General features: G+C 40.7%; 1 protein-coding gene across 8 annotated transcripts in view; it reads left to right on the forward strand.

Moving 5' to 3' along the window:
* Nucleotides 1-19,375, forward strand: part of LOC137490062 (uncharacterized) — a 98,988-nt gene that overhangs the window by 27,250 nt on the left and 52,363 nt on the right. For 3 of the 8 annotated variants that reach the window (XM_087245184.1, XM_087245186.1, XM_087245183.1), the window contains 12 exons: nucleotides 38-112; nucleotides 3,858-3,935; nucleotides 4,600-4,656; nucleotides 5,105-5,161; nucleotides 5,241-5,297; nucleotides 5,392-5,466; nucleotides 6,876-6,932; nucleotides 7,007-7,054; nucleotides 7,360-7,416; nucleotides 9,477-9,554; nucleotides 9,634-9,690; nucleotides 9,767-9,820. In XM_087245184.1, coding sequence (XP_087101310.1) covers nucleotides 38-112; nucleotides 3,858-3,935; nucleotides 4,600-4,656; nucleotides 5,105-5,161; nucleotides 5,241-5,297; nucleotides 5,392-5,466; nucleotides 6,876-6,932; nucleotides 7,007-7,054; nucleotides 7,360-7,416; nucleotides 9,477-9,554; nucleotides 9,634-9,690; nucleotides 9,767-9,820 — 750 coding nt within the window. Of the gene's footprint in view, nucleotides 1-37; nucleotides 113-352; nucleotides 410-3,857; nucleotides 3,936-4,599; nucleotides 4,657-5,104; nucleotides 5,162-5,240; nucleotides 5,298-5,391; nucleotides 5,467-6,875; nucleotides 6,933-7,006; nucleotides 7,055-7,359; nucleotides 7,417-9,476; nucleotides 9,555-9,633; nucleotides 9,691-9,763; nucleotides 9,821-19,375 lie in introns of all 8 variants that reach the window. The other 5 variants (XM_087245179.1, XM_087245185.1, XM_087245178.1 and 2 more) reach the window with 4 other exon arrangements.

Genomic DNA, 19,375 nt, shown 5'->3' on the forward strand with positions numbered 1-19,375 from the left:
AATTTCATTTTACATTTTTTTCATCAAAATATCCCAGCAGCCTCCATCACAACAAACTCTCCATCAACTGCATTTCCAACATCAGAAATCCAACGTCAGAATCCAACATCAAGTGAGTTTTTTAATTCATGGATTATTGTGTGAACATTTTAATTGGAAAATCTTAGTAAAGGTCCACCTTTATTAGAGGTGTTGGAATTTTACTGTATTTGTATTAGGATTGTCATGATAACATATATTTTTATACCATATAATTTTTAAATATTATCACTAGATGTCCATTCATTTTAAAATATAAAATCTGTGATTTTGTGCAAAATGTTTCTATTTTTAATACATCCAAATTGTTTAGTACCCCCTGCCCGAACAAGATTTTTTACAACTGAGTCTCAAACAGCAGAACCAGCAAGTAAGTAATATGCGTGTACCGTTGTCTGAACACTGTTGTGTTTGTTTATATCATAACACGTGTAATAACTTTTCTTGTAAAGAATTTTCAATTATAAATTATTGTGTTAATATTTTGTCTAAACAGTCCAGTGCTGTTTGTCTGACTGCATTTACAATAAATAAAAAATAAAAAACGCATTCTCACAGTTTACAGTTAAATTCATGTGTCGTCATATTAACAGTTCTAGCAGTTGAGAAATGAATTGCCTTGACAGCATTTTTTATTTGATAGATAAAACTATTTACATGAATTGGTAGGAAAACTGATTTTGTATTTTTATCATTAAACAAATTTACATATTAGTCAAACATAACACAAGTCAAAACATAATGTAGTTTTTAAGTGTGGGTTGTTACTATTAAGGGAAAAAAAATCCAAAACCACATACAGTAACCCTGTGTGTAACCCCTATCATTTAACCAGCCAGTTTCTCCAGCCACTCACAAGCCTTATTACTGCCACACCAGTTTGCTATCAAGAAAACCCTTAAATAGTACCTGCATGTCAAAGTGTAGTACACCAAAAGATCCTCAAAAGCTAGACATCATGCCGAGATTCAAAGAAATACAAAAACAATTATTAACAAAGAAATTAATAAAAATCTATGTGTCTGGGAAAGGTTATACAGCATTTCTAAAGCTTTGGGACTGCAGTTGATCCCAGCAAAAACATGTAATATTAGAAAACCTTCCAAGGAGTGGTCATTCGACCAAAATTAACCCAAGATTGCAGCAACAAGTTATACAAGAGGTCACAAAAGACCCTATAAAAACACCCAAAGACTTACAGGCCTTATTTGCCCCAGTTATGGTAAGTGTTCATGATGCCACCATAAGAAAGAGACTGGAAAAAAATGGTTTGAGTGGTATAGTTAAATCTCATTCACACTACAAGTGACTCGCAGCGACAAAGCAACAAGCGTTAAGAATCCTTCATCTTTATGCAAATGAAGAGCAACTTTCGTGAGTGGCAGCCATTAGGAGCACCAGTAAAGCTCACGTGATGCTCTCTCAGGCCTGTTGTATTCGTGCTGTATAAACCTACACAGACTTATTGTGTGAACATTTAAAATGTATGCGTGAAATGTGTACAGACATTTTATGACTAAATCATGATTCCTCAAATCTTCCTAACAAAAATGCATTTTAAATGTATGAAAAAATTCAACAACAGCTTATGCCACGTAAACACAATAAGCAGGTAGGCCGAGGACTAAAAACCATGTGTAAAGAACAATGTAAGGATGGCTACGTCTTTCCATAATATCAGACCCAAGGAACTGTTATAGAATTTCATGAGGCAAGACCACGAGAATTGTTAGGCAGTAAAACAATAAACTTTCTAATCTGAGAAGAGTTGTTCAACTGTCTTGATCGTTCATCCTGAGCTTCCCTCTTTGCCCTCGACTTTACCTTCTCCACTAGAGCAGCTTACTCACATTCCACACAGAATATCTGTTTTCAATATGGTGTGTGTTGTGAATCTTTAATTATTCCTTTTCATGTTTGGTATCATTTTAAATGTCTCTTTGTGATTGGTAAAGTGGTCTTAGTTTCATTGTAATATTTTAATTGTATATGATGATCTGGGTTTCGGCTTTTATAAGATCTTTGATCTTTGTGCTTCACACCAGGTGAAAATGGTCTTCATATGAACTCATGACCAAGAGAGGGTCTTTGTGAAGTTTTTATTTTCTTGAATTTATGATGGTTTGTTGTGATTTTGAGTATTTAAGGGAAAGGTGCAAAAGTGTCTGTGGGATTCTGTAGCCAGGATACCCCATTGCAGTGTGTGAGTCTCTGAGCTCTGCATCAAGACTTATATGCTGCATTGTACTTCTACATGGTCAGGTATTAATCTCTAACTCTTAAATGTGTCTTTGGGAAATCAAAGTGAATTGGCTTTTTTTTTTTTTTTTTTTTTTTTTTGCTTTTTCTATGTGAATTGGCATGGAAAATCTTTGCCTGATAATAAATGTAAAAAAATTTTTTTAGCTCTAAAAATCTTCTGAGATCACTATAACTAGAAGATTGTTTAGGCCGATGTTTCTGCAGCCTCCTCCTCCGTATGAATATGCTAATGACTCTACTTTGGCAAAACCAAACAAAGAAGCAATGGCAAAAGAAAAAGAGAAACTTTGAACAGATTGTGAATTGGAGGTGTGCCTATCTGAGTTAGACCTGAGAAAAACGTTGTTTGCAAGTTTGTCCTCCGGAATTAATAACAAAAGAAAAAAATAGAGTGGGAGAGTTTAGCTGACGCGGTAACGCAGCGGGGTCTTGTTGGACACCTTGTTGGAATGAGCTAATAGAGTAATAGTTGAGCAGATTTCAGCAGCCAGAGAGGCGTAGCTCATAAAGCGCATGACAACATGTTTTGACTCTATCATTCCTGAATCCGGTTCGAATCCAGCGTCTGATGAACTCATTCTTCTTTTTTTACCCATTACATATCAGACTTTGCCTATACTCTTCATCACAAAGTAGACAAATAGGAGTCATTAATAAGTGTGTTTATTATGTTAAGCGCATTTGAGCATCACATTTTATTTGCACTTTTATTGAATGGAAATGTTTCTGATTCACTTATGCAAATGCGTCTTTAGATGGCGCCTTTATAGCAATCTGCGTGCAGTCGATCACTCCGATTACATTAGGAAAACTGGCAATCGCTGCAAATTGCGCTTTAATGTTTTGCTTGTGAACTATATTGTATGGAAACCTTATATACCTGCTAGACATGCAGATGATCCCGTCTCATACAGCTGCCATTGCACAGCTCAAAGATACTTTATAGTGTGCAATTAAACACAATTGCCTCTAGGAGTCGCCAATGGAAATAAAACAAACACAAACAAGAGATGCACGTATGCCAGACATGAATTTGCTGTGGACCAATGCACATTCTCGCATTAATTTCATCGTTAGTAAATCCAAACGTGAGCGTGAAACCTGACGTAAAGTTTTTGTGTGTATGCAGCATTGACACATGAGGCCCCTGTTGATTTCTGACAGTCACTGGCTTAGTATGATATAATCTAGTGGCTAAATCAAAATGTATTTATGTGAGCAAGCATGGGGCGGCCTAATATTACTTAAAGGAAATTGGTTTACAGTTATATTCACATCTAAGAACCAGAGCTGGTGAAGTTGTGTCCGTGAGCAGAGGGAACTGGAAAGCATACTGACTCTAAGCATGCAACTTTGGGTAAACGATGAACCATTAACTAAAAAGAAATGATTAGGTTAATTAATCTAAATTATACCAAATCACAAACCTTAAGGTGATCAGCTTAAATTGAATCAATCTAAATTTGAATTACTATAAACTGGAGTCAGATAAGAATAAGGGTTAAAATTGGATTCATCAAATGAAAGTTTAATAAATTCTTATGATCTGTTTACAGCTGTGCAAGAGAAGGCTTACACGCATTTAACCTTCACCCATGCTGTCACAGGACGAATAAATGGATCCTCAAAACAATGTATGCACATATTATTACATACAATTTCACTAAAAACACTATCTAAAAAAATAGACTGATGGGCTAATCATTTTGACCTTAAAAAGGTGTTAAATTTTAAAAACTACTTTTATTCCAGCCAAAATAAAACAATCGGACTTTCTCAAGAAGAAAAAAAATTATCATATCTACTGTGAAAATTTATTTGCTCTGTTAAACATCTTTTGGAAAATATTTAAAAAGAGAACAAAATTCAAATGCCTTCAGCAAGAATTCAGGGATTTATCTTTGAGAAGTGTCGACAGGCTATTATTTTAGCAAAAAGTGGCTGTACAAAAGATTGATGTTATTATTTTTGCACATGTCTGTTTTTGTTATGACTTAAATTGCATTGTATCTGTTGATTAAATAAATGTTCTGTCAGAACTGAAATGTTGCTTTTTCCCTAGGGTATAAAACAAATCCAAATGAAATTGCTCATTTAACAGGCCAGCAGGCTATGGCTTGTAAACTCAAAAAATTATCAAGGGTGGTCAATGTATAATTGTCAAAATGCTTTATTAGTCAACCTTTTGTATCATATTCTATTACAACATTTGTAGTACTACATTTTAAGGCATGCAAAAGTGTTTTTAGCACCACTTAATATTAAGTTTCTATTTTTTAATACATGTTAATATTTCAGCATCTCCTGTTGGTACAAACACTCCAACAACTGAGTCTCAAAGAGCAGGACCTACAAGTAAGTAATATAGATGTACAGTTGTCTAAATACTGTTGTGTTTTATATGGTTATTTTAGAAACTGCAACTGTTCTTGTAATGCTGATTTTCACTGTATGCAAAAATATTTTCTTACATGTCAACACGAGGTAAGTTTCATGAATTTTTTCCCATTAAAATGTAAGCAGCTTCTGCCACAACAGACACTCCATCAACTGAGTTTCCAGCATTAGCTTCAAGTATTTATTTTTTTTTGTAATTCATTGGCTATTGTGAATGTATCAATGGGGAAATTCTAAGTATATTTTTAGCTTAAGTAGAGGTGTTGGAATTCTACTGTCTTTATATTAAGATTTTTGTAATGACACTACTTTAAAAAAAAAAATATATCTGTTTTTTTTTTTTTAAATACAATTTCGGTGATTTTGTGCAACATTGTTTCTGTTTTAATACATGTAAATATTTCAGCACCACCTGCCAATGCAAGCTCTTCTCCAACTGAGCCTCAAACTATTGAACCTACATGTAAGTATTATGTATTTACATGTTGTCTGAGCACTGTTTCTTGCAGTTTAACACATTTTTAATGCATTAAATATTTCAGCCTCTTCTGCCAATATGAGTGCTTCTACAGCTGAGTCTCAAACAGCAGAACCTACAAGTAATATACAGTATATGTACTGTTGACTGAATGCTGTTGTGGTGGAAACTGTGGTGCAATTTCATTTTACATTTTTTTCATCAAAATATCCCAGCAGCCTCCATCACAACAAACTCTCCATCAACTGCATTTCCAACATCAGAAATCCAACGTCAGAATCCAACATCAAGTGAGTTTTTTAATTCATGGATTATTGTGTGAACATTTTAATTGGAAAATCTTAGTAAAGGTCCACCTTTATTAGAGGTGTTGGAATTTTACTGTATTTGTATTAGGATTGTCATGATATGATATGTCATGATCATGTCATATATTTTTATACCATATCATTTTTAAATATTATCATTAGATGTCCATTCAATTTTAAATATAAATTCTGTGATTTTGTGCAAAATGTTTCTATTTTTAATACATCCAAATTGTTTAGTACCCCCTGCCCGAACAAGATTTTTTACAACTGAATCATTTTGGCATCAAATGCTGACACTTCCATGATATCATGGAAAAATAAAATGCAACTCCCCCTTGACACTGGGGTACAACTTCATTCTGACGTCATGTTGACATCTTGTGTTTGCTGGGTGTTTAAGGCCATTTCGATCATACAGCAAACACCTGTTATCTTCTCATCAGTGACATGCATCTTAACAGTCTCTGGGTCAATGCATGTAAAGATTTTGGACATCTTGTACACTTTTAATGCTTCCAAATATTTAGCTGCAATTATAAAGCGCTCATGTTTTGATGTAGGGTTGGGTATCGTTTGGGGCTGTTTCAATACCAGTGCTAAATCGGTACTTTTAAAACAATACCGGTGCCAAAACGGTGCCTGAACCAATACTTTTTAGCCACAAAATTATTTGACAAAAACAATATTTTAAACATAATTGAACAATATAAATATATATTTAAAATAAGTTTAAAGTAAACATATATATATATATATATATATATATATATATATATATATATATATATATATATATATATATATATTTGAATTGCATTTATATTTCTTTCGATAACCCTATTTCAAGGTAGTTTATTATGAGGGAATATACTTTCTATGTGAGATTTGATTGGACAGGAATCACAGGACAGATTTTCCTAATCTCCATAGAAAAGAAAAAATAAAGTAGTAACTCCAGGTTGAAGAAAAGTAGTGGAGTAAAAGTATTGATTACTGCACTAAAAATGTACTCAAGGGAAAGTAAAAGTACACATTTTTAAAACTACTTACCAAATTACAATTCCTGAGAAAAACTACTCAATTACAAGAATTTGAGTATTTGTAACGAGTTACTTTACACCACTGCAACTGAGTCTTAAACAGTTAAACCTACAAGTAAGTAAGATATATGTACAGTTGTCTGAACACTATTTCATTAAAGTTAGACCTTTTTACTCTTAATGCAAATTTGGAATTTTACTGTATTTGTATTAAGACTGAGAAGACATATTTTTGTTAGTACTTTTTACTTATTTTGCCAAACTCTCCTTACACTGAGTCTGCCACATCAGTCCCTTATATTCAAAGTTGTCAGAAAACTATTTCTAGATTTTTATTTTTTTTTACAGTATTTCCTGCCAGTACAAGCTCTTCCACAACTGAGTTTCAAACAGCAGAACCTACAAGTAAGTAATGAATATGTACAGTTGTCTGAATACTGTTGTAGTGGAAACTGTAACTCATCAAAATGTCCCAGCAGGGTCTGCCACAACAAACTCTTTATCAACTTTGTCTCCAGCTCCATTAAGTGAGTTTTTTTAATTTATGGATTACTGTGTGAACATTTAAAATCTAAGAATTCAATATGTGTATGGTCATTTTCACGAATAAGTCATTATTTTTCAAATCTTACATACTAAAATGCATTTTAAATGTATGAAAAAATTCAAAAACAGCTCATGCCTCTCATACACAATGAGCATGTATGTCAAAGGACTTATAAACATGGATAAAGAATCTTGTGTAAAGAACAATGTATGCACATATAATAATATACTTTTTTGTGATTTTGTGCAATATTGTTTCTGTTTTTAATATATGTAAATATTCCAGCACCCCCTGCGAGTTCAAGCCTTTCTACAACGGAGTCTCAAACAGTTGAATCTACAAGTAAGTAATAATTATGTACAGTGGTCTACATGCTGTTGTGGTGGAAACAAAAAGTTTACTACATAACCTTTGTTCCCTGAGGAGGGAAATGGAAATGCTTTGAGGAAAACTTCCGCTATGAAGATTTCACTAGAAAGCCAATTATCTGAAAATAAATAAAATGGGCCAATGAAATGCATAATGAATTTGACAGCGCCAGCGCACACAGCTGGCAGTAATCACAATCAGTTGTAAATAAGAATGCCGAACTACAGCTGTCAGCTATGGCACAATTACTGTGGCGAAGGACTATAGCATTTGCGTCCCCCCACTCGGAGAACGAGGGTTATGTAGAAACTGTTGTACTACAGTGGGAGGAGAACTTCTATGCTATGTGGAAAATTTCCACTATGGGGAAATGTGTGGAAAATGCCACAGTGATTGAACCTTGTCACGACGCTAGTGATAGATTTGCCAGGCTCCAGCGTGAGTGCACCATCATCCCCAGAGACGCATCCTTCCAACATGTCCCTTGGCCCTAACTTACCTTACTTGCCTGTGAAGCACTTAAAGCCTTTTCTATATTTTTTGGAGAGTTGTAAATAATACACCTAGTAAAATTCTAGGAATTTTAAAATGCTTTGGGAAAGCATGCCAATCCCCAATGGGGAAGACTCAAATGCGAAGGCCACCTGCGGCCTAAATGGGGAGACCTGGTGGCAGGGAGACATATGGAATAAACCTGAGAAGGGGGAGTATGCCTGGAAAGGGGGGGGATTATAACGTGGCAATGTGAAGCATATGGGATCGCCAGAGTGGGGATCGTGCAAAGCAGGCACCTAAACCCAAAACGCTGGTTTACCGAGCAGGCATGCGAACAATGTAATGGGACAAGCACCCAATTCCTTAGCTCATTAGCAATTCCTTAGAGTCAGGTGCTGGGGGCCTCGGAGGAACTCTGTAGGGTTTGCCAAATGAAGAACTCAACTGTGCAGAGTAAGAAAATTGCACATATCTCTGTATTGGAGAGAAAGGCCAAATCAAATTTCCTCATATATTGGTGTTATCCAGAAGACGTGAGGAAAATTGGCTCAATCTGAAAGAGATTGACTGAGTTGAGTGAATCGAGCACACCTTGGCTACAGATAGATTTTCAAGAGGGAATGAGAGGTGGACAGGATTGATTTAATCATCCAACGTCTCGTGCCTCTGGGAACTGGATGTTGAGGTGATGCTTTCCCAGCGCACAGTCATCCCCGCGTCCTCAAAATGGGGATTATCGTAACATCAGGTCCTCAATGCAAAGGGGACAGCCTTAGCTGAAAAAGTATAGCATCACACCAATCTGGCATGTCCAGGGTCCATCTCGGAGAGAAGCACACCACACAGCGAATAGCCAGGATACCTCATTGCAGTGTGTGAGTCTCTGAGCTCTGCATCAAGTCTTTTCAACAATTGATGTTGAACATTTCTGAATTGGCTTATTTTGTTTAATCATGTGAATTGGCATGAAAAAACTTTGCCTAATAAGTGTATAATTTTTGTTTAATTCTACAATCTCCTTAAAACACTGTAACTAGAAGATGGTTTAGGCTGATGTTTCCGCAGCCTATGACCAGGATTTGTTAATACATTCAGGCTCAATGGATGGAGCATAGGCATAGCACTAGAGACCTGTTAATTTCTGACAGTCACTGACTTAGTATGATATAATCTAGTGGCTAAATCAAAATGTATTTATGTGAGCAAGCAAGGGGCAGCCTAATATTACTTAAAGGAAGTTGGTTTACAGTTATTATGACTATCTAAGAACCAAAACTGGTGAGGTTGTGTCCATGAGCAGATGTAACTGGCCAGCATACTGACTCTAAGCAACTTTGGGTAAACGAGGAACCATTAAATGAAAAGAAATGATTAAGTTAGTTCCCCTAAATTATACCAAATCACTAACAATAATGTGATCAGCTTAAACTGGATGAATCTAAATATAAATTATTATAAATTGGAGTCAGATAAGAATAAGGGTCACAAATTGGATTCATGAAATGAAAGTTTAATAAACTCTAATGATCTGTTTACAGCTGTGCGAGAGAAGGCTTACACACAATTAACCTTCACCCATGCTGTCGTAGGACTAATATATGGATCCTCAAAACAATGTAAGCACATATTATTACATACAATTTCTGTGATTTTGTGTAATATTGCTTCTGTTTTTAATACATGTAAATATTTCAGCACCCCTTGCCAGTTCAAGCCTTCCTACAACTGAGTCTCAAACAGTTGAACCTACAAGTAAGTATTATTTACAGTTGTCTGAATACTGTAGTGTTGAAATCTGCAACTTACTATTATCGAAATGTCCCAGCAGCCTCTGCCACAACAAACTCTCCTTCAACTGTGTCTCCAACATCAGCTCCTTCAAGTGAGTTTAAAAAGGAATTTCAAGAGTTCACACTTAGATACTGTTTGACAACTTGTTAGCAAGTTAGCAGGTTTGGCATGCTGTCCCGGGAGAGAACCCTGAGCTCGGAGATAGTTGAGCCCAGGGCTCCCGCCAGGTCCATAAAGCATGTGAGGGGAATACGAGGTCAGGTGTTCTCGAGAGCTCCCCTCGGCAAAAGAGGAAAGGAGAAGAAGGGGTGGATGGGGGGTTTCTTCGGAAAACGAAGATAGGGGTGTACATCTTAGCTAGGTTATTTATAGTGGGTTTGGATTGTTCCGATTGGCTAGCTAATGAGCTTAGATGAGTGGCCGGCTGCAGTCAATCATATCACGTGCTCCTCTCGAAATTAGTTTATGAAACTTCATTTCAAGAGTTCACACTTAGATACTGTTTGACAACTTGTTAGCAAGTTAGCAGGTTTGGCATGCTGTCCCGGGAGAGAACCCTGAGCTCGGAGATAGTTGAGCCCAGGGCTCCCGCCAGGTCCATAAAGCATGTGAGGGGAGTACGAGGTCAGGTGTTCTCGAGAGCTCCCCGGATGCATGAGACTCGGGACAGCAGCCGTGTATTCGAAGAAACTCCCCGAAAGGCTTGAAATGCTATATCCGGCTGCTGGATATAGTGGTTGAAAGTGAAGGGGCTCCGATGGGAGCCAAGGGTGATACGGGCTCTTGCGGGAGCCCGTGCCGAGTTGGCGTGGGCTATGAATACTCCAGCTGGATTAGAGACTTAGGGAAACCCCTGCAGGGGTCAGAGCTGTGGGGTGGACAGGGATCCAGTTGGAGTCAAATGATGAGGAGTGAAAAGTGAGGACTCCAGCTGGATGAGGGGTTTACTGGGGCTGCGGGGGGGTCAGGGGCTCCTAAGGAGTAATTGCTCGAGGAACACTCCTTGCGGAGATAGAGCTGTGAGGTGACAGCACTATATATAAATATATATGTATATGTGATATATAGATATATATATATATATAATGGGGAAAACTAAGGCCTTGGGGGGGCGATTTTACTTGACTCCAGCGGGAGTCTAGCTCTTTTGGGCTCTCCAGCGGGAGATAGAGCTGCAAGTGCCATCTCCAGCTAGGGACGGGAACGATGGAGGGCGGGTGGAGGCCCCAGCTGAAGGGTGAGTGGCGGTTGGGCGATGACCCCTGCGGGGGTCGAATGCTCGGGAGCAACTCTTGCTAGAGTTAGAGCTTAAGGGTGACAGCACTATATATAAATATATATGTATATGTGATATATAGATATATATATATATATATAATGGGGAAAACTAAGGCCTTGGGGGGGCGATTTTACTTGACTCCAGCGGAAGTCTAGCTCTTTTGGGCTCTCCAGCGGGAGATAGAGCTGCAAGTGCCATCTCCAGCTAGGGACGGGAATGATGGAGGGCGGGTGGAGGCCCCAGCTGAAGGGTGAGTGGCGGTTGGGCGATGACCCATGCGGGGGTCGAATGCTCTGGAGCAACTCTTGCGAGTGTTTGAGCTTGAAGGTGACAGCACTATATATAAGTATATATTTATATGCGTGGGTGCATATAGATATATAGATATATAAATAAATTTAAAAATAAAAGATAAATGTGAAAAATAAATAAGAATAAAGAAAAATAAAGGTCTAGGGCCGGGGAGGGTCAGTGACTCGTGCTCGTGTCACAGCTCGGGGTTGGGTGAGCTATTTTAGCCAACTCCAGTAGGAGTCGGGACAGATGAAGACTTCTACTGGAGGGTGACGGGCGGAATAGGTGCTCTGGGAGTGTTCCAGCGGGAACTGAGCATGAGGGTGGCGGCACTATATATAAATTTATATTTATATGCGTGGGTGCATATGAATATGCATTTATATAAAACAAATCGAACAGAGAAAATAAATAAAATAAGGCTATATTATATATCATTATAAGAAATGATATATAATATATAAAAGCTAGGGCTGGGGCAAGGCTAATATGATTCCTGCCGGAATCGAAGCTCTGTGTAACGTTGTACGAGTTTAGAGCCAAGGGGCGGGGTCCTACAGAAGTCCTAAAATGGGGTGGGGGCAGTGGAGACTTCTGTGGCAGCGTCCTGGGGGGGCGGAGTGGCAGAAGGGGGCTTGGGCAGGAGGAACGTCTGCTGTAGTAAGGTGAGTGGCTAGGTAGAGAAGCTGAGTGCAACTCAAGCTGGAAGAAGGGAAACCGTTAGGAGGCTGGGTCGTGCCCGCTCCTTTACATAGTTGGGTAGCTCTTCCGCCCCTGGGGAGCTGGCATGGCTGGGTCTTGACTTGTCCCTGGATTATGCCTGTGCCCTTGGCCGCTGGGATTGGCATTTCTGCTAGTGAGGGTCCTCTGGGCTTCCTTAAGATGGCTGTGGCTCAGCCTAATGTAAGATTTAAAGGCGTCGGAAGACCATCTTCCAAGTGTTTGTATGTGTTGTTGCGTTAACCCTTTGTGTGCGGCTGTGGTGGCGGCTCCGATTCTGAATGAATGGCTGGAGTATGATTCTGGTGGGAAGCCTGAATGGTGCAGGGTAGCTTTGAGGTGTTTTTGGAACCAAAAGCGTGTCACTGGGTTGTGTGTGTCGTCTATGAACAGGGGGCTAAGGGACTGTTGCTTAGTGATTTCCTATAGTGTATATAAGCTAGGAGTGTTTGGAAGGGGCTTGTGGAGGAGGGAATGTTAAATATGTAGATGCAATGTCCTTTTCTTGATTGATCTGTTTTGCTTTGTTTGATGAGGAAAGAAATTGTCTCCTCATCGATCAGGGTCAGATCAGCTATAGTAGGGTGGATAGAAGGATCAAATTTTGATGTTACTGTAAATTCAGAACATCTGAGAAATCCGAAAAAGGCAAGAATAAACATTGCATCTAGTGTGCGGTCTGTATGAAAAGATGTGTAGCCTTTCCTGAGCGTGGAAATGCATTTGGAGAGTATGTTATGTGTGATGGGCAATCTGGCATCTGGGGTGGGGGGGCGTGCTTTCTGTATGCCTTTAATAAGAAGGCTGACTTGAGAGTTGGCAATGGATTCAGAAATGGAGCCGTACATGAATTTGTGAAAAAACTGAATGCCACTTAAATAGCTCTTAATGGAGTTTGCCTGCATGTTTTTATGAGAATGAAGGTGTGTAATAAATGAGCTTATTGTAAGCAGGGAGAAATCTGGGAATATGGTGTTGTATGTGAAATGAAAGTGTTTGAATGTTTTCCATGCAGTGAGATATGCTTGTAAGGTCCTTGGAGCCACTGCCTGCAGAATGAGGGATATGGATGTTTGGTGCAGCTCATGCATTGGATGATTTATTGGAATATCATCTCTGAATAAGGAGGGATGGGAGTCGGGTGCTGCTCTGCCTCCGGCGCTAGTTGTCTGAATCTCTGGAAAAGAAAGCGAGAAAGAGCGTCAGCAATTTGATTTGGAAAACTAAGGCCTTGGGGGGGCGATTTTACTTGACTCCAGCGGGAGTCTAGCTCTTTTGGGCTCTCCAGCGGGAGATAGAGCTGCAAGTGCCATCTCCAGCTAGGGACGGGAACGATGGAGGGCGGGTGGAGGCCCCAGCTGAAGGGTGAGTGGCGGTTGGGCGATGACCCCTGCGGGGGTCGAATGCTCGGGAGCAACTCTTGCTAGAGTTAGAGCTTAAGGGTGACAGCACTATATATAAATATATATGTATATGTGATATATAGATATATATATATATATATATATATAATGGGGAAAACTAAGGCCTTGGGGGGGCGATTTTACTTGACTCCAGCGGAAGTCTAGCTCTTTTGGGCTCTCCAGCGGGAGATAGAGCTGCAAGTGCCATCTCCAGCTAGGGACGGGAATGATGGAGGGCGGGTGGAGGCCCCAGCTGAAGGGTGAGTGGCGGTTGGGCGATGACCCATGCGGGGGTCGAATGCTCTGGAGCAACTCTTGCGAGTGTTTGAGCTTGAAGGTGACAGCACTATATATAAGTATATATTTATATGCGTGGGTGCATATAGATATATAGATATATAAATAAATTTAAAAATAAAAGATAAATGTGAAAAATAAATAAGAATAAAGAAAAATAAAGGTCTAGGGCCGGGGGAGGGTCAGTGACTCGTGCTCGTGTCACAGCTCGGGGTTGGGTGAGCTATTTTAGCCAACTCCAGTAGGAGTCGGGACAGATGAAGACTTCTACTGGAGGGTGACGGGCGGAATAGGAATGTTAAATATGTAGATGCAATGTCCTTTTCTTGATTGATCTGTTTTGCTTTGTTTGATGAGGAAAGAAATTGTCTCCTCATCGATCAGGGTCAGATCAGCTATAGTAGGGTGGATAGAAGGATCAAATTTTGATGTTACTGTAAATTCAGAACATCTGAGAAATCCGAAAAAGGCAAGAATAAACATTGCATCTAGTGTGCGGTCTGTATGAAAAGATGTGTAGCCTTTCCTGAGCGTGGAAATGCATTTGGAGAGTATGTTATGTGTGATGGGCAATCTGGCATCTGGGGTGGGGGGGTGTGCTTTCTGTATGCCTTTAATAAGAAGGCTGACTTGAGAGTTGGCAATGGATTCAGAAATGGAGCCGTACATGAATTTGTGAAAAAACTGAATGCCACTTAAATAGCTCTTAATGGAGTTTGCCTGCATGTTTTTATGAGAATGAAGGTGTGTAATAAATGAGCTTATTGTAAGCAGGGAGAAATCTGGGAATATGGTGTTGTATGTGAAATGAAAGTGTTTGAATGTTTTCCATGCAGTGAGATATGCTTGTAAGGTCCTTGGAGCCACTGCCTGCAGAATGAGGGATATGGATGTTTGGTGCAGCTCATGCATTGGATGATTTATTGGAATATCATCTCTGAATAAGGAGGGATGGGAGTCGGGTGCTGCTCTGCCTCCGGCGCTAGTTGTCTGAATCTCTGGAAAAGAAAGCGAGAAAGAGCGTCAGCAATTTGGTTATGAAAACCGGGCACATGTATAGCAGTTATGATAAATTGTTTTTTGGCTGCGGTCCAAATAAGGCGACGGAGAAGCGGCATTAAAGCGGGAGAGTGAGAGCGCCCTCTGTTAATGCAGTGCACAACGGCTTCGTTGTCACAGTGAATGAGAATGCTAGAGGCAGACCATTCGTCTCCCCATAATAAGGCAGCGGCTACTATGGGGTATAATTCGAATAAAGCAGACGAATATTGAGGTAGAGGAGTTTCCAGCATTTGAGAGGGCCAATCAGAGGCGAACCAGCGGCCTTGATAGAAACCACCGAATCCTACCGAGGGAGCTGCGTCCGTGTATAGCTGGATGTCTACGGGGGATGCAATTAGATCGCTATACAGGAATGAGCAGCCGTTCCAGCACTTAAGGAAGGAAATCCACAGGCTGAGTTCATTGCGGCAGGGGTCGGATAACGTTATGTTATCGTCTAAGCTGTGGACGGAAGCTGCGAGTTGTAGGAGGTGAGTGATAAACGGGCGTCCCTGAGGAATAATACGCATGGCGAAATTGAGATGTCCTAATATTGATAGCTGTTCGCATTTAGAACATTCATGTTTCTCCAAAAATATGGAAGATAGAGAAATGATTCGATCAATTTTCTCTTTGGGCAGCGAAGCTTCAAATTTTTGGGAGTCCAAATTAATGCCTAGAAATTCTAAGCGAGTGCTGGGTCCAGCGGTTTTTTCTTCTGCAAGGGGGATACCCAGCCTAGCGAAAACTGCTTTAGTAGTCGCTAGGTGTTGAGCAGGTGGGGTATGGGGGGGAGAGATGATGAGGAAATCATCAAGGAGGTGGACTACGTGCGGGATTCCGTAATTATTAGCGAGAATCCAACATATAGCTTCTGAAAGCATGTCGAAAATTTTGGGGCTGCTTCTGCAGCCGAACGTAAGACGGACTGAGAAATAAAATTGGAATTTCCAATTGATGCCAAAGAGGTGCCAGAAATCAGGGTGTAACGGCATAATTTTAAAAGCTGACGTAATGTCAACTTTAGAGAGCCAAGCATTACGGCCGACGAGTTTAATTAGAGAAATTGCTTGGTCTATGTCATGGTAGTTCAATGAGAATTCATCGGGTGAAATTAAGCTGTTAATGCTTGAAAAAGCAGAATTATGAGGAGAAGACAGGTCGATTATTAGTCGTTTTTTCTCAGAAAATTTTCTGGTTGCTACGCCGATTGGACTAATCCGATAGGTGCTAAACGGGGGGGCAAGAAAGGGACCGATCATAAATTTATTATCGATCTCTTTCTTGATTAGATGCTCCACCACATCTGGTTCGGCGTTAGCGGATTGAAGATTAGGACATGCGAGGTTATAGGAAGGAAGGGTCGAAACACCAGGGTGGAATCCATTAGACAGACCTGAAATGAGAAATTCAGAAAAATTAGGATCAGGGTGCAAGCATAATTCAGAATACAGATTAGAAATATCAACAGGAGTCGACAAGTAATTTCTATGTTTTTTATTTGCTTTGAGTACTTGGCAGACGACACGGGCGTGTGCGCCGCCGCAGTAACTACAAGTGTGCAGGAATTTGCACGGGTGGCGAAAGCATCTAGCGATATTAAAGCTTTGACAGATTTGAGAAGGAGGGTTTTGAGAGGAGGGAGGAGGAAGTAGAGAGGGGATAGCGGAAGTAGAAGGGCGAGGTTCGTAGCTGGTGGATTTTGGGGTTTGTAGTTCTTTATCGGCGGAGGGAATTACGAAGGGACAGGAAGTGGTCGGGTGAAGGTTAGAGCAGCAGACCGCGCAGGATAGATTGCGACATCCTAAGAATACTCTGTTGTGGAGATCAGTGTCCAAAGCCCCCCAATAAGTACACTGATTCCACTGAGTGACGCGAATTGCGCATTTAGCTGAGAATAATTTATGATATGTGTAGAAATGTGTTCCCCCATAGGAGAGCGCCTCCTATGGGGAAAAACTGAGCAGATGGTTTCTGTGTATCGTGCGAAGGCTACGTGAAATTCGGCAATGGAGAGTGTGCGAGTTTGTGAACTAACTGGTGGTTTAAGGGTAATAGTGAATTCGCCGCAATCCACCTGTCGTTCTGCCGAGGGAGGTGCTATGGGTGAAAGGAGTGTTGAAAGGTCTATGTCGGCACCTGATAAGATGAGGTTTCTGATGGCATTGGAGATCAGGGGTGGTTCCAGGACTGGAGCATTTTGCGGAATGGGAAGGGGTGTGTCGGTGCTTAGAGTGAAGGGGGGCCGTGCGGAAGAGATGTTAGTACGAAGAGTAGACTGTTGGGGAGGGTTAGTAATGACAGTGGGTGCTTGGTGGAGGGATGTAGAGGGGAAAAAGGAGGTAGTAGAAGAGGGGAAATTAGTAGGAAGAGGAACGACGTTATGGATCGTAGGAAAAGTTTGAGTGGGAAAAAACTGAGTTGAAGAATGGGGAAGGTTAGAAGGGAGAATAGAATGAGGAGGGTTGAGAGAGGGAGAAATGTCTGGAAGAGCAGGAATGGAGTTTCCGCTGGAAAGTGGAGCTGGAGGCCAGAGGAGGGGAGTGGGAAGTCCTGGAGTGGCGTGATTTTCCTGTGGATTGTCTGTGTTTTGAAAGGTAATGGTAACGGGTGCAGACTGTCCGGTAGCTTGAGGTAGCTTTTTATTTGTTTTCCTGGTTGCTTTCTTGGGTGGTCCGGGGTGGTTAGTTGCTTGCTGTGCAGAAGTAGGTTGAGGATAGGGGGTGTGCCGGGATCGAGTTGGTCTGCTGTCCTGAGGGGGAGGAGTTGGTGAAGGGATGTTTTCGTAGAGCTTCAATAGTTCAGCTTTGTTGCAGCGGTTGGGGATGGATATACCGGCGTTTGTAATGGTCTGACGGAGTTCGGCGACTGTCATTTTATTTGAGATGAGGGATGAGGATCTTGCAGATGCGTATGATGAAGCTGGAGAAGGTAAGTTGCGGTTTGGGGTTATGGGGGATGGAGACTGTGTACGGCGATGGGTCCTTGAAACTGTAGAGCGGATGGGTCTTCTGCCTCTTATGGGAGCTTCGGTGTTTGTTTGGTTTCCGGTTGGGGCTTGTTGTCCTTTTGCTGGTGTTCCTAGGGGAGCGGGTGTATCGTCTCTTTCCATAATGTTGTAGTTTAGTTGATGATGGCGTGTCCGTTGAATTTCTTGAGTTTTGTTGTTGCTGTCGTTGTTGATTTGTAGTAGGTTGAAGTTAATGTCGCAGGCGATGGTAGATGAAGATTTGAGGATTTGAAGAGGAGCTGTGTCCGTCCTTCTGTGTTTCTTCGGAAAAGGAAGATAGGGGTGTACATCTTAGCTAGGTTATTTATAGTGGGTTTGGATCGTTCCGACTGGCTAGCTAATGAGCTTAGATGAGTGGCCGGCTGCAGTCAATCATATCACGTGCTCCTCTCGAAATTAGTTTATGAAACTTCATTTAGATGATTGTGTGAACATTTTAAAATGGAAAATGATCATTATAGGTCCATCTTAATTAGAGGTGTTGCAATTTTACTGTGTTTTTATTCTGACTGTCCTGATAACATATTTTGTTTGCGCTCTACTCGTATTTAAACATCGCAATTAAATGTCTATTGATTTTGTTAAATATCTTGTCTGTGATTTTGTTCAAAATTGTTTCTATTTTTTAAATACGTCAACATATTTCAGCACCCTTTGTCAGTACAAGCTCTTCTACAACTGAGTGTCTAACAGTAGAACCTACAAGTAATTAATATATATGAACAGTTGTCTGAATACTGTTGCGTTTGTGATTTTATTCTAAAATATTTTTTGTGTGTTTTAATGCAAAGCAGAATTTCTGTTTGCAAAATGTGTCTGTTTACATAACAAAAATAAGGTATATGGATATAATAAAAGTGTATTTTTTATTCAAATTTCCTAGCCGTCTCTGCCACAACAAAGTCTCCATCAACTGTGTCTCCAACAGCTCCTATATAGCTGTATTTAGCGTTTGCGTCCCCCTACTCGGGGAATGAGGGTTCCTCTTCGGTTGGGGAACTTCAGTGCTATACAATGAATTTGATCATGGGAACATCCACGTATGGGAGGATTCGGTTCAGAAGCCGCTTGTCTGAAAGAGTATTAAACGGGCCAATGAATGCAATGATTTGGCAGCGTAAGCTTGCACAGGTGGGACTCATTGACAATTTTTCTAGCATATAAGCACACCTGGAGCGAGCAAACACCATCCTTTTCGCTTCAGAGACTTTCTGATCGAGTCAATGAGGGTTGCTCCTGCTGTGATCCAGCGATTCTGAGCGAACGAGAGCATTCTCCCAGTCCAGAGTGTGTACACGCAGCGGCAGACGGTCGAGCTGGGTTTCTCCCTTGCCTGGCGTTCTTTGGGTCCGGTCCTCCAGAGCGGTGCGTATAAAGTTGCAAACTTCACAGAAAGAGCAACACAGTCGTGCAGCACGTCCTTTTCAGGACGGCGCTCCGACTGTGCGTTTCTGGATGCGGTGGTTTCCTGTCTTCGGATGATGGGCACGGGCACTGCGTTGCATGTCTGGGGGTCCAGCATGTTAATGCGCTGCTCGCGGGCAATTCATGTCATCATTGCGATGCCATGACTGTTGCGCAGTAAAGATCGTGGCTAGCCTT

The sequence above is a fragment of the Danio rerio genome, chromosome 3 (assembly GCF_052040795.2).
Source record: "Danio rerio strain M-AB ecotype USA chromosome 3, GRCz13ab, whole genome shotgun sequence".
NCBI lineage: Eukaryota > Metazoa > Chordata > Actinopteri > Cypriniformes > Danionidae > Danio > Danio rerio.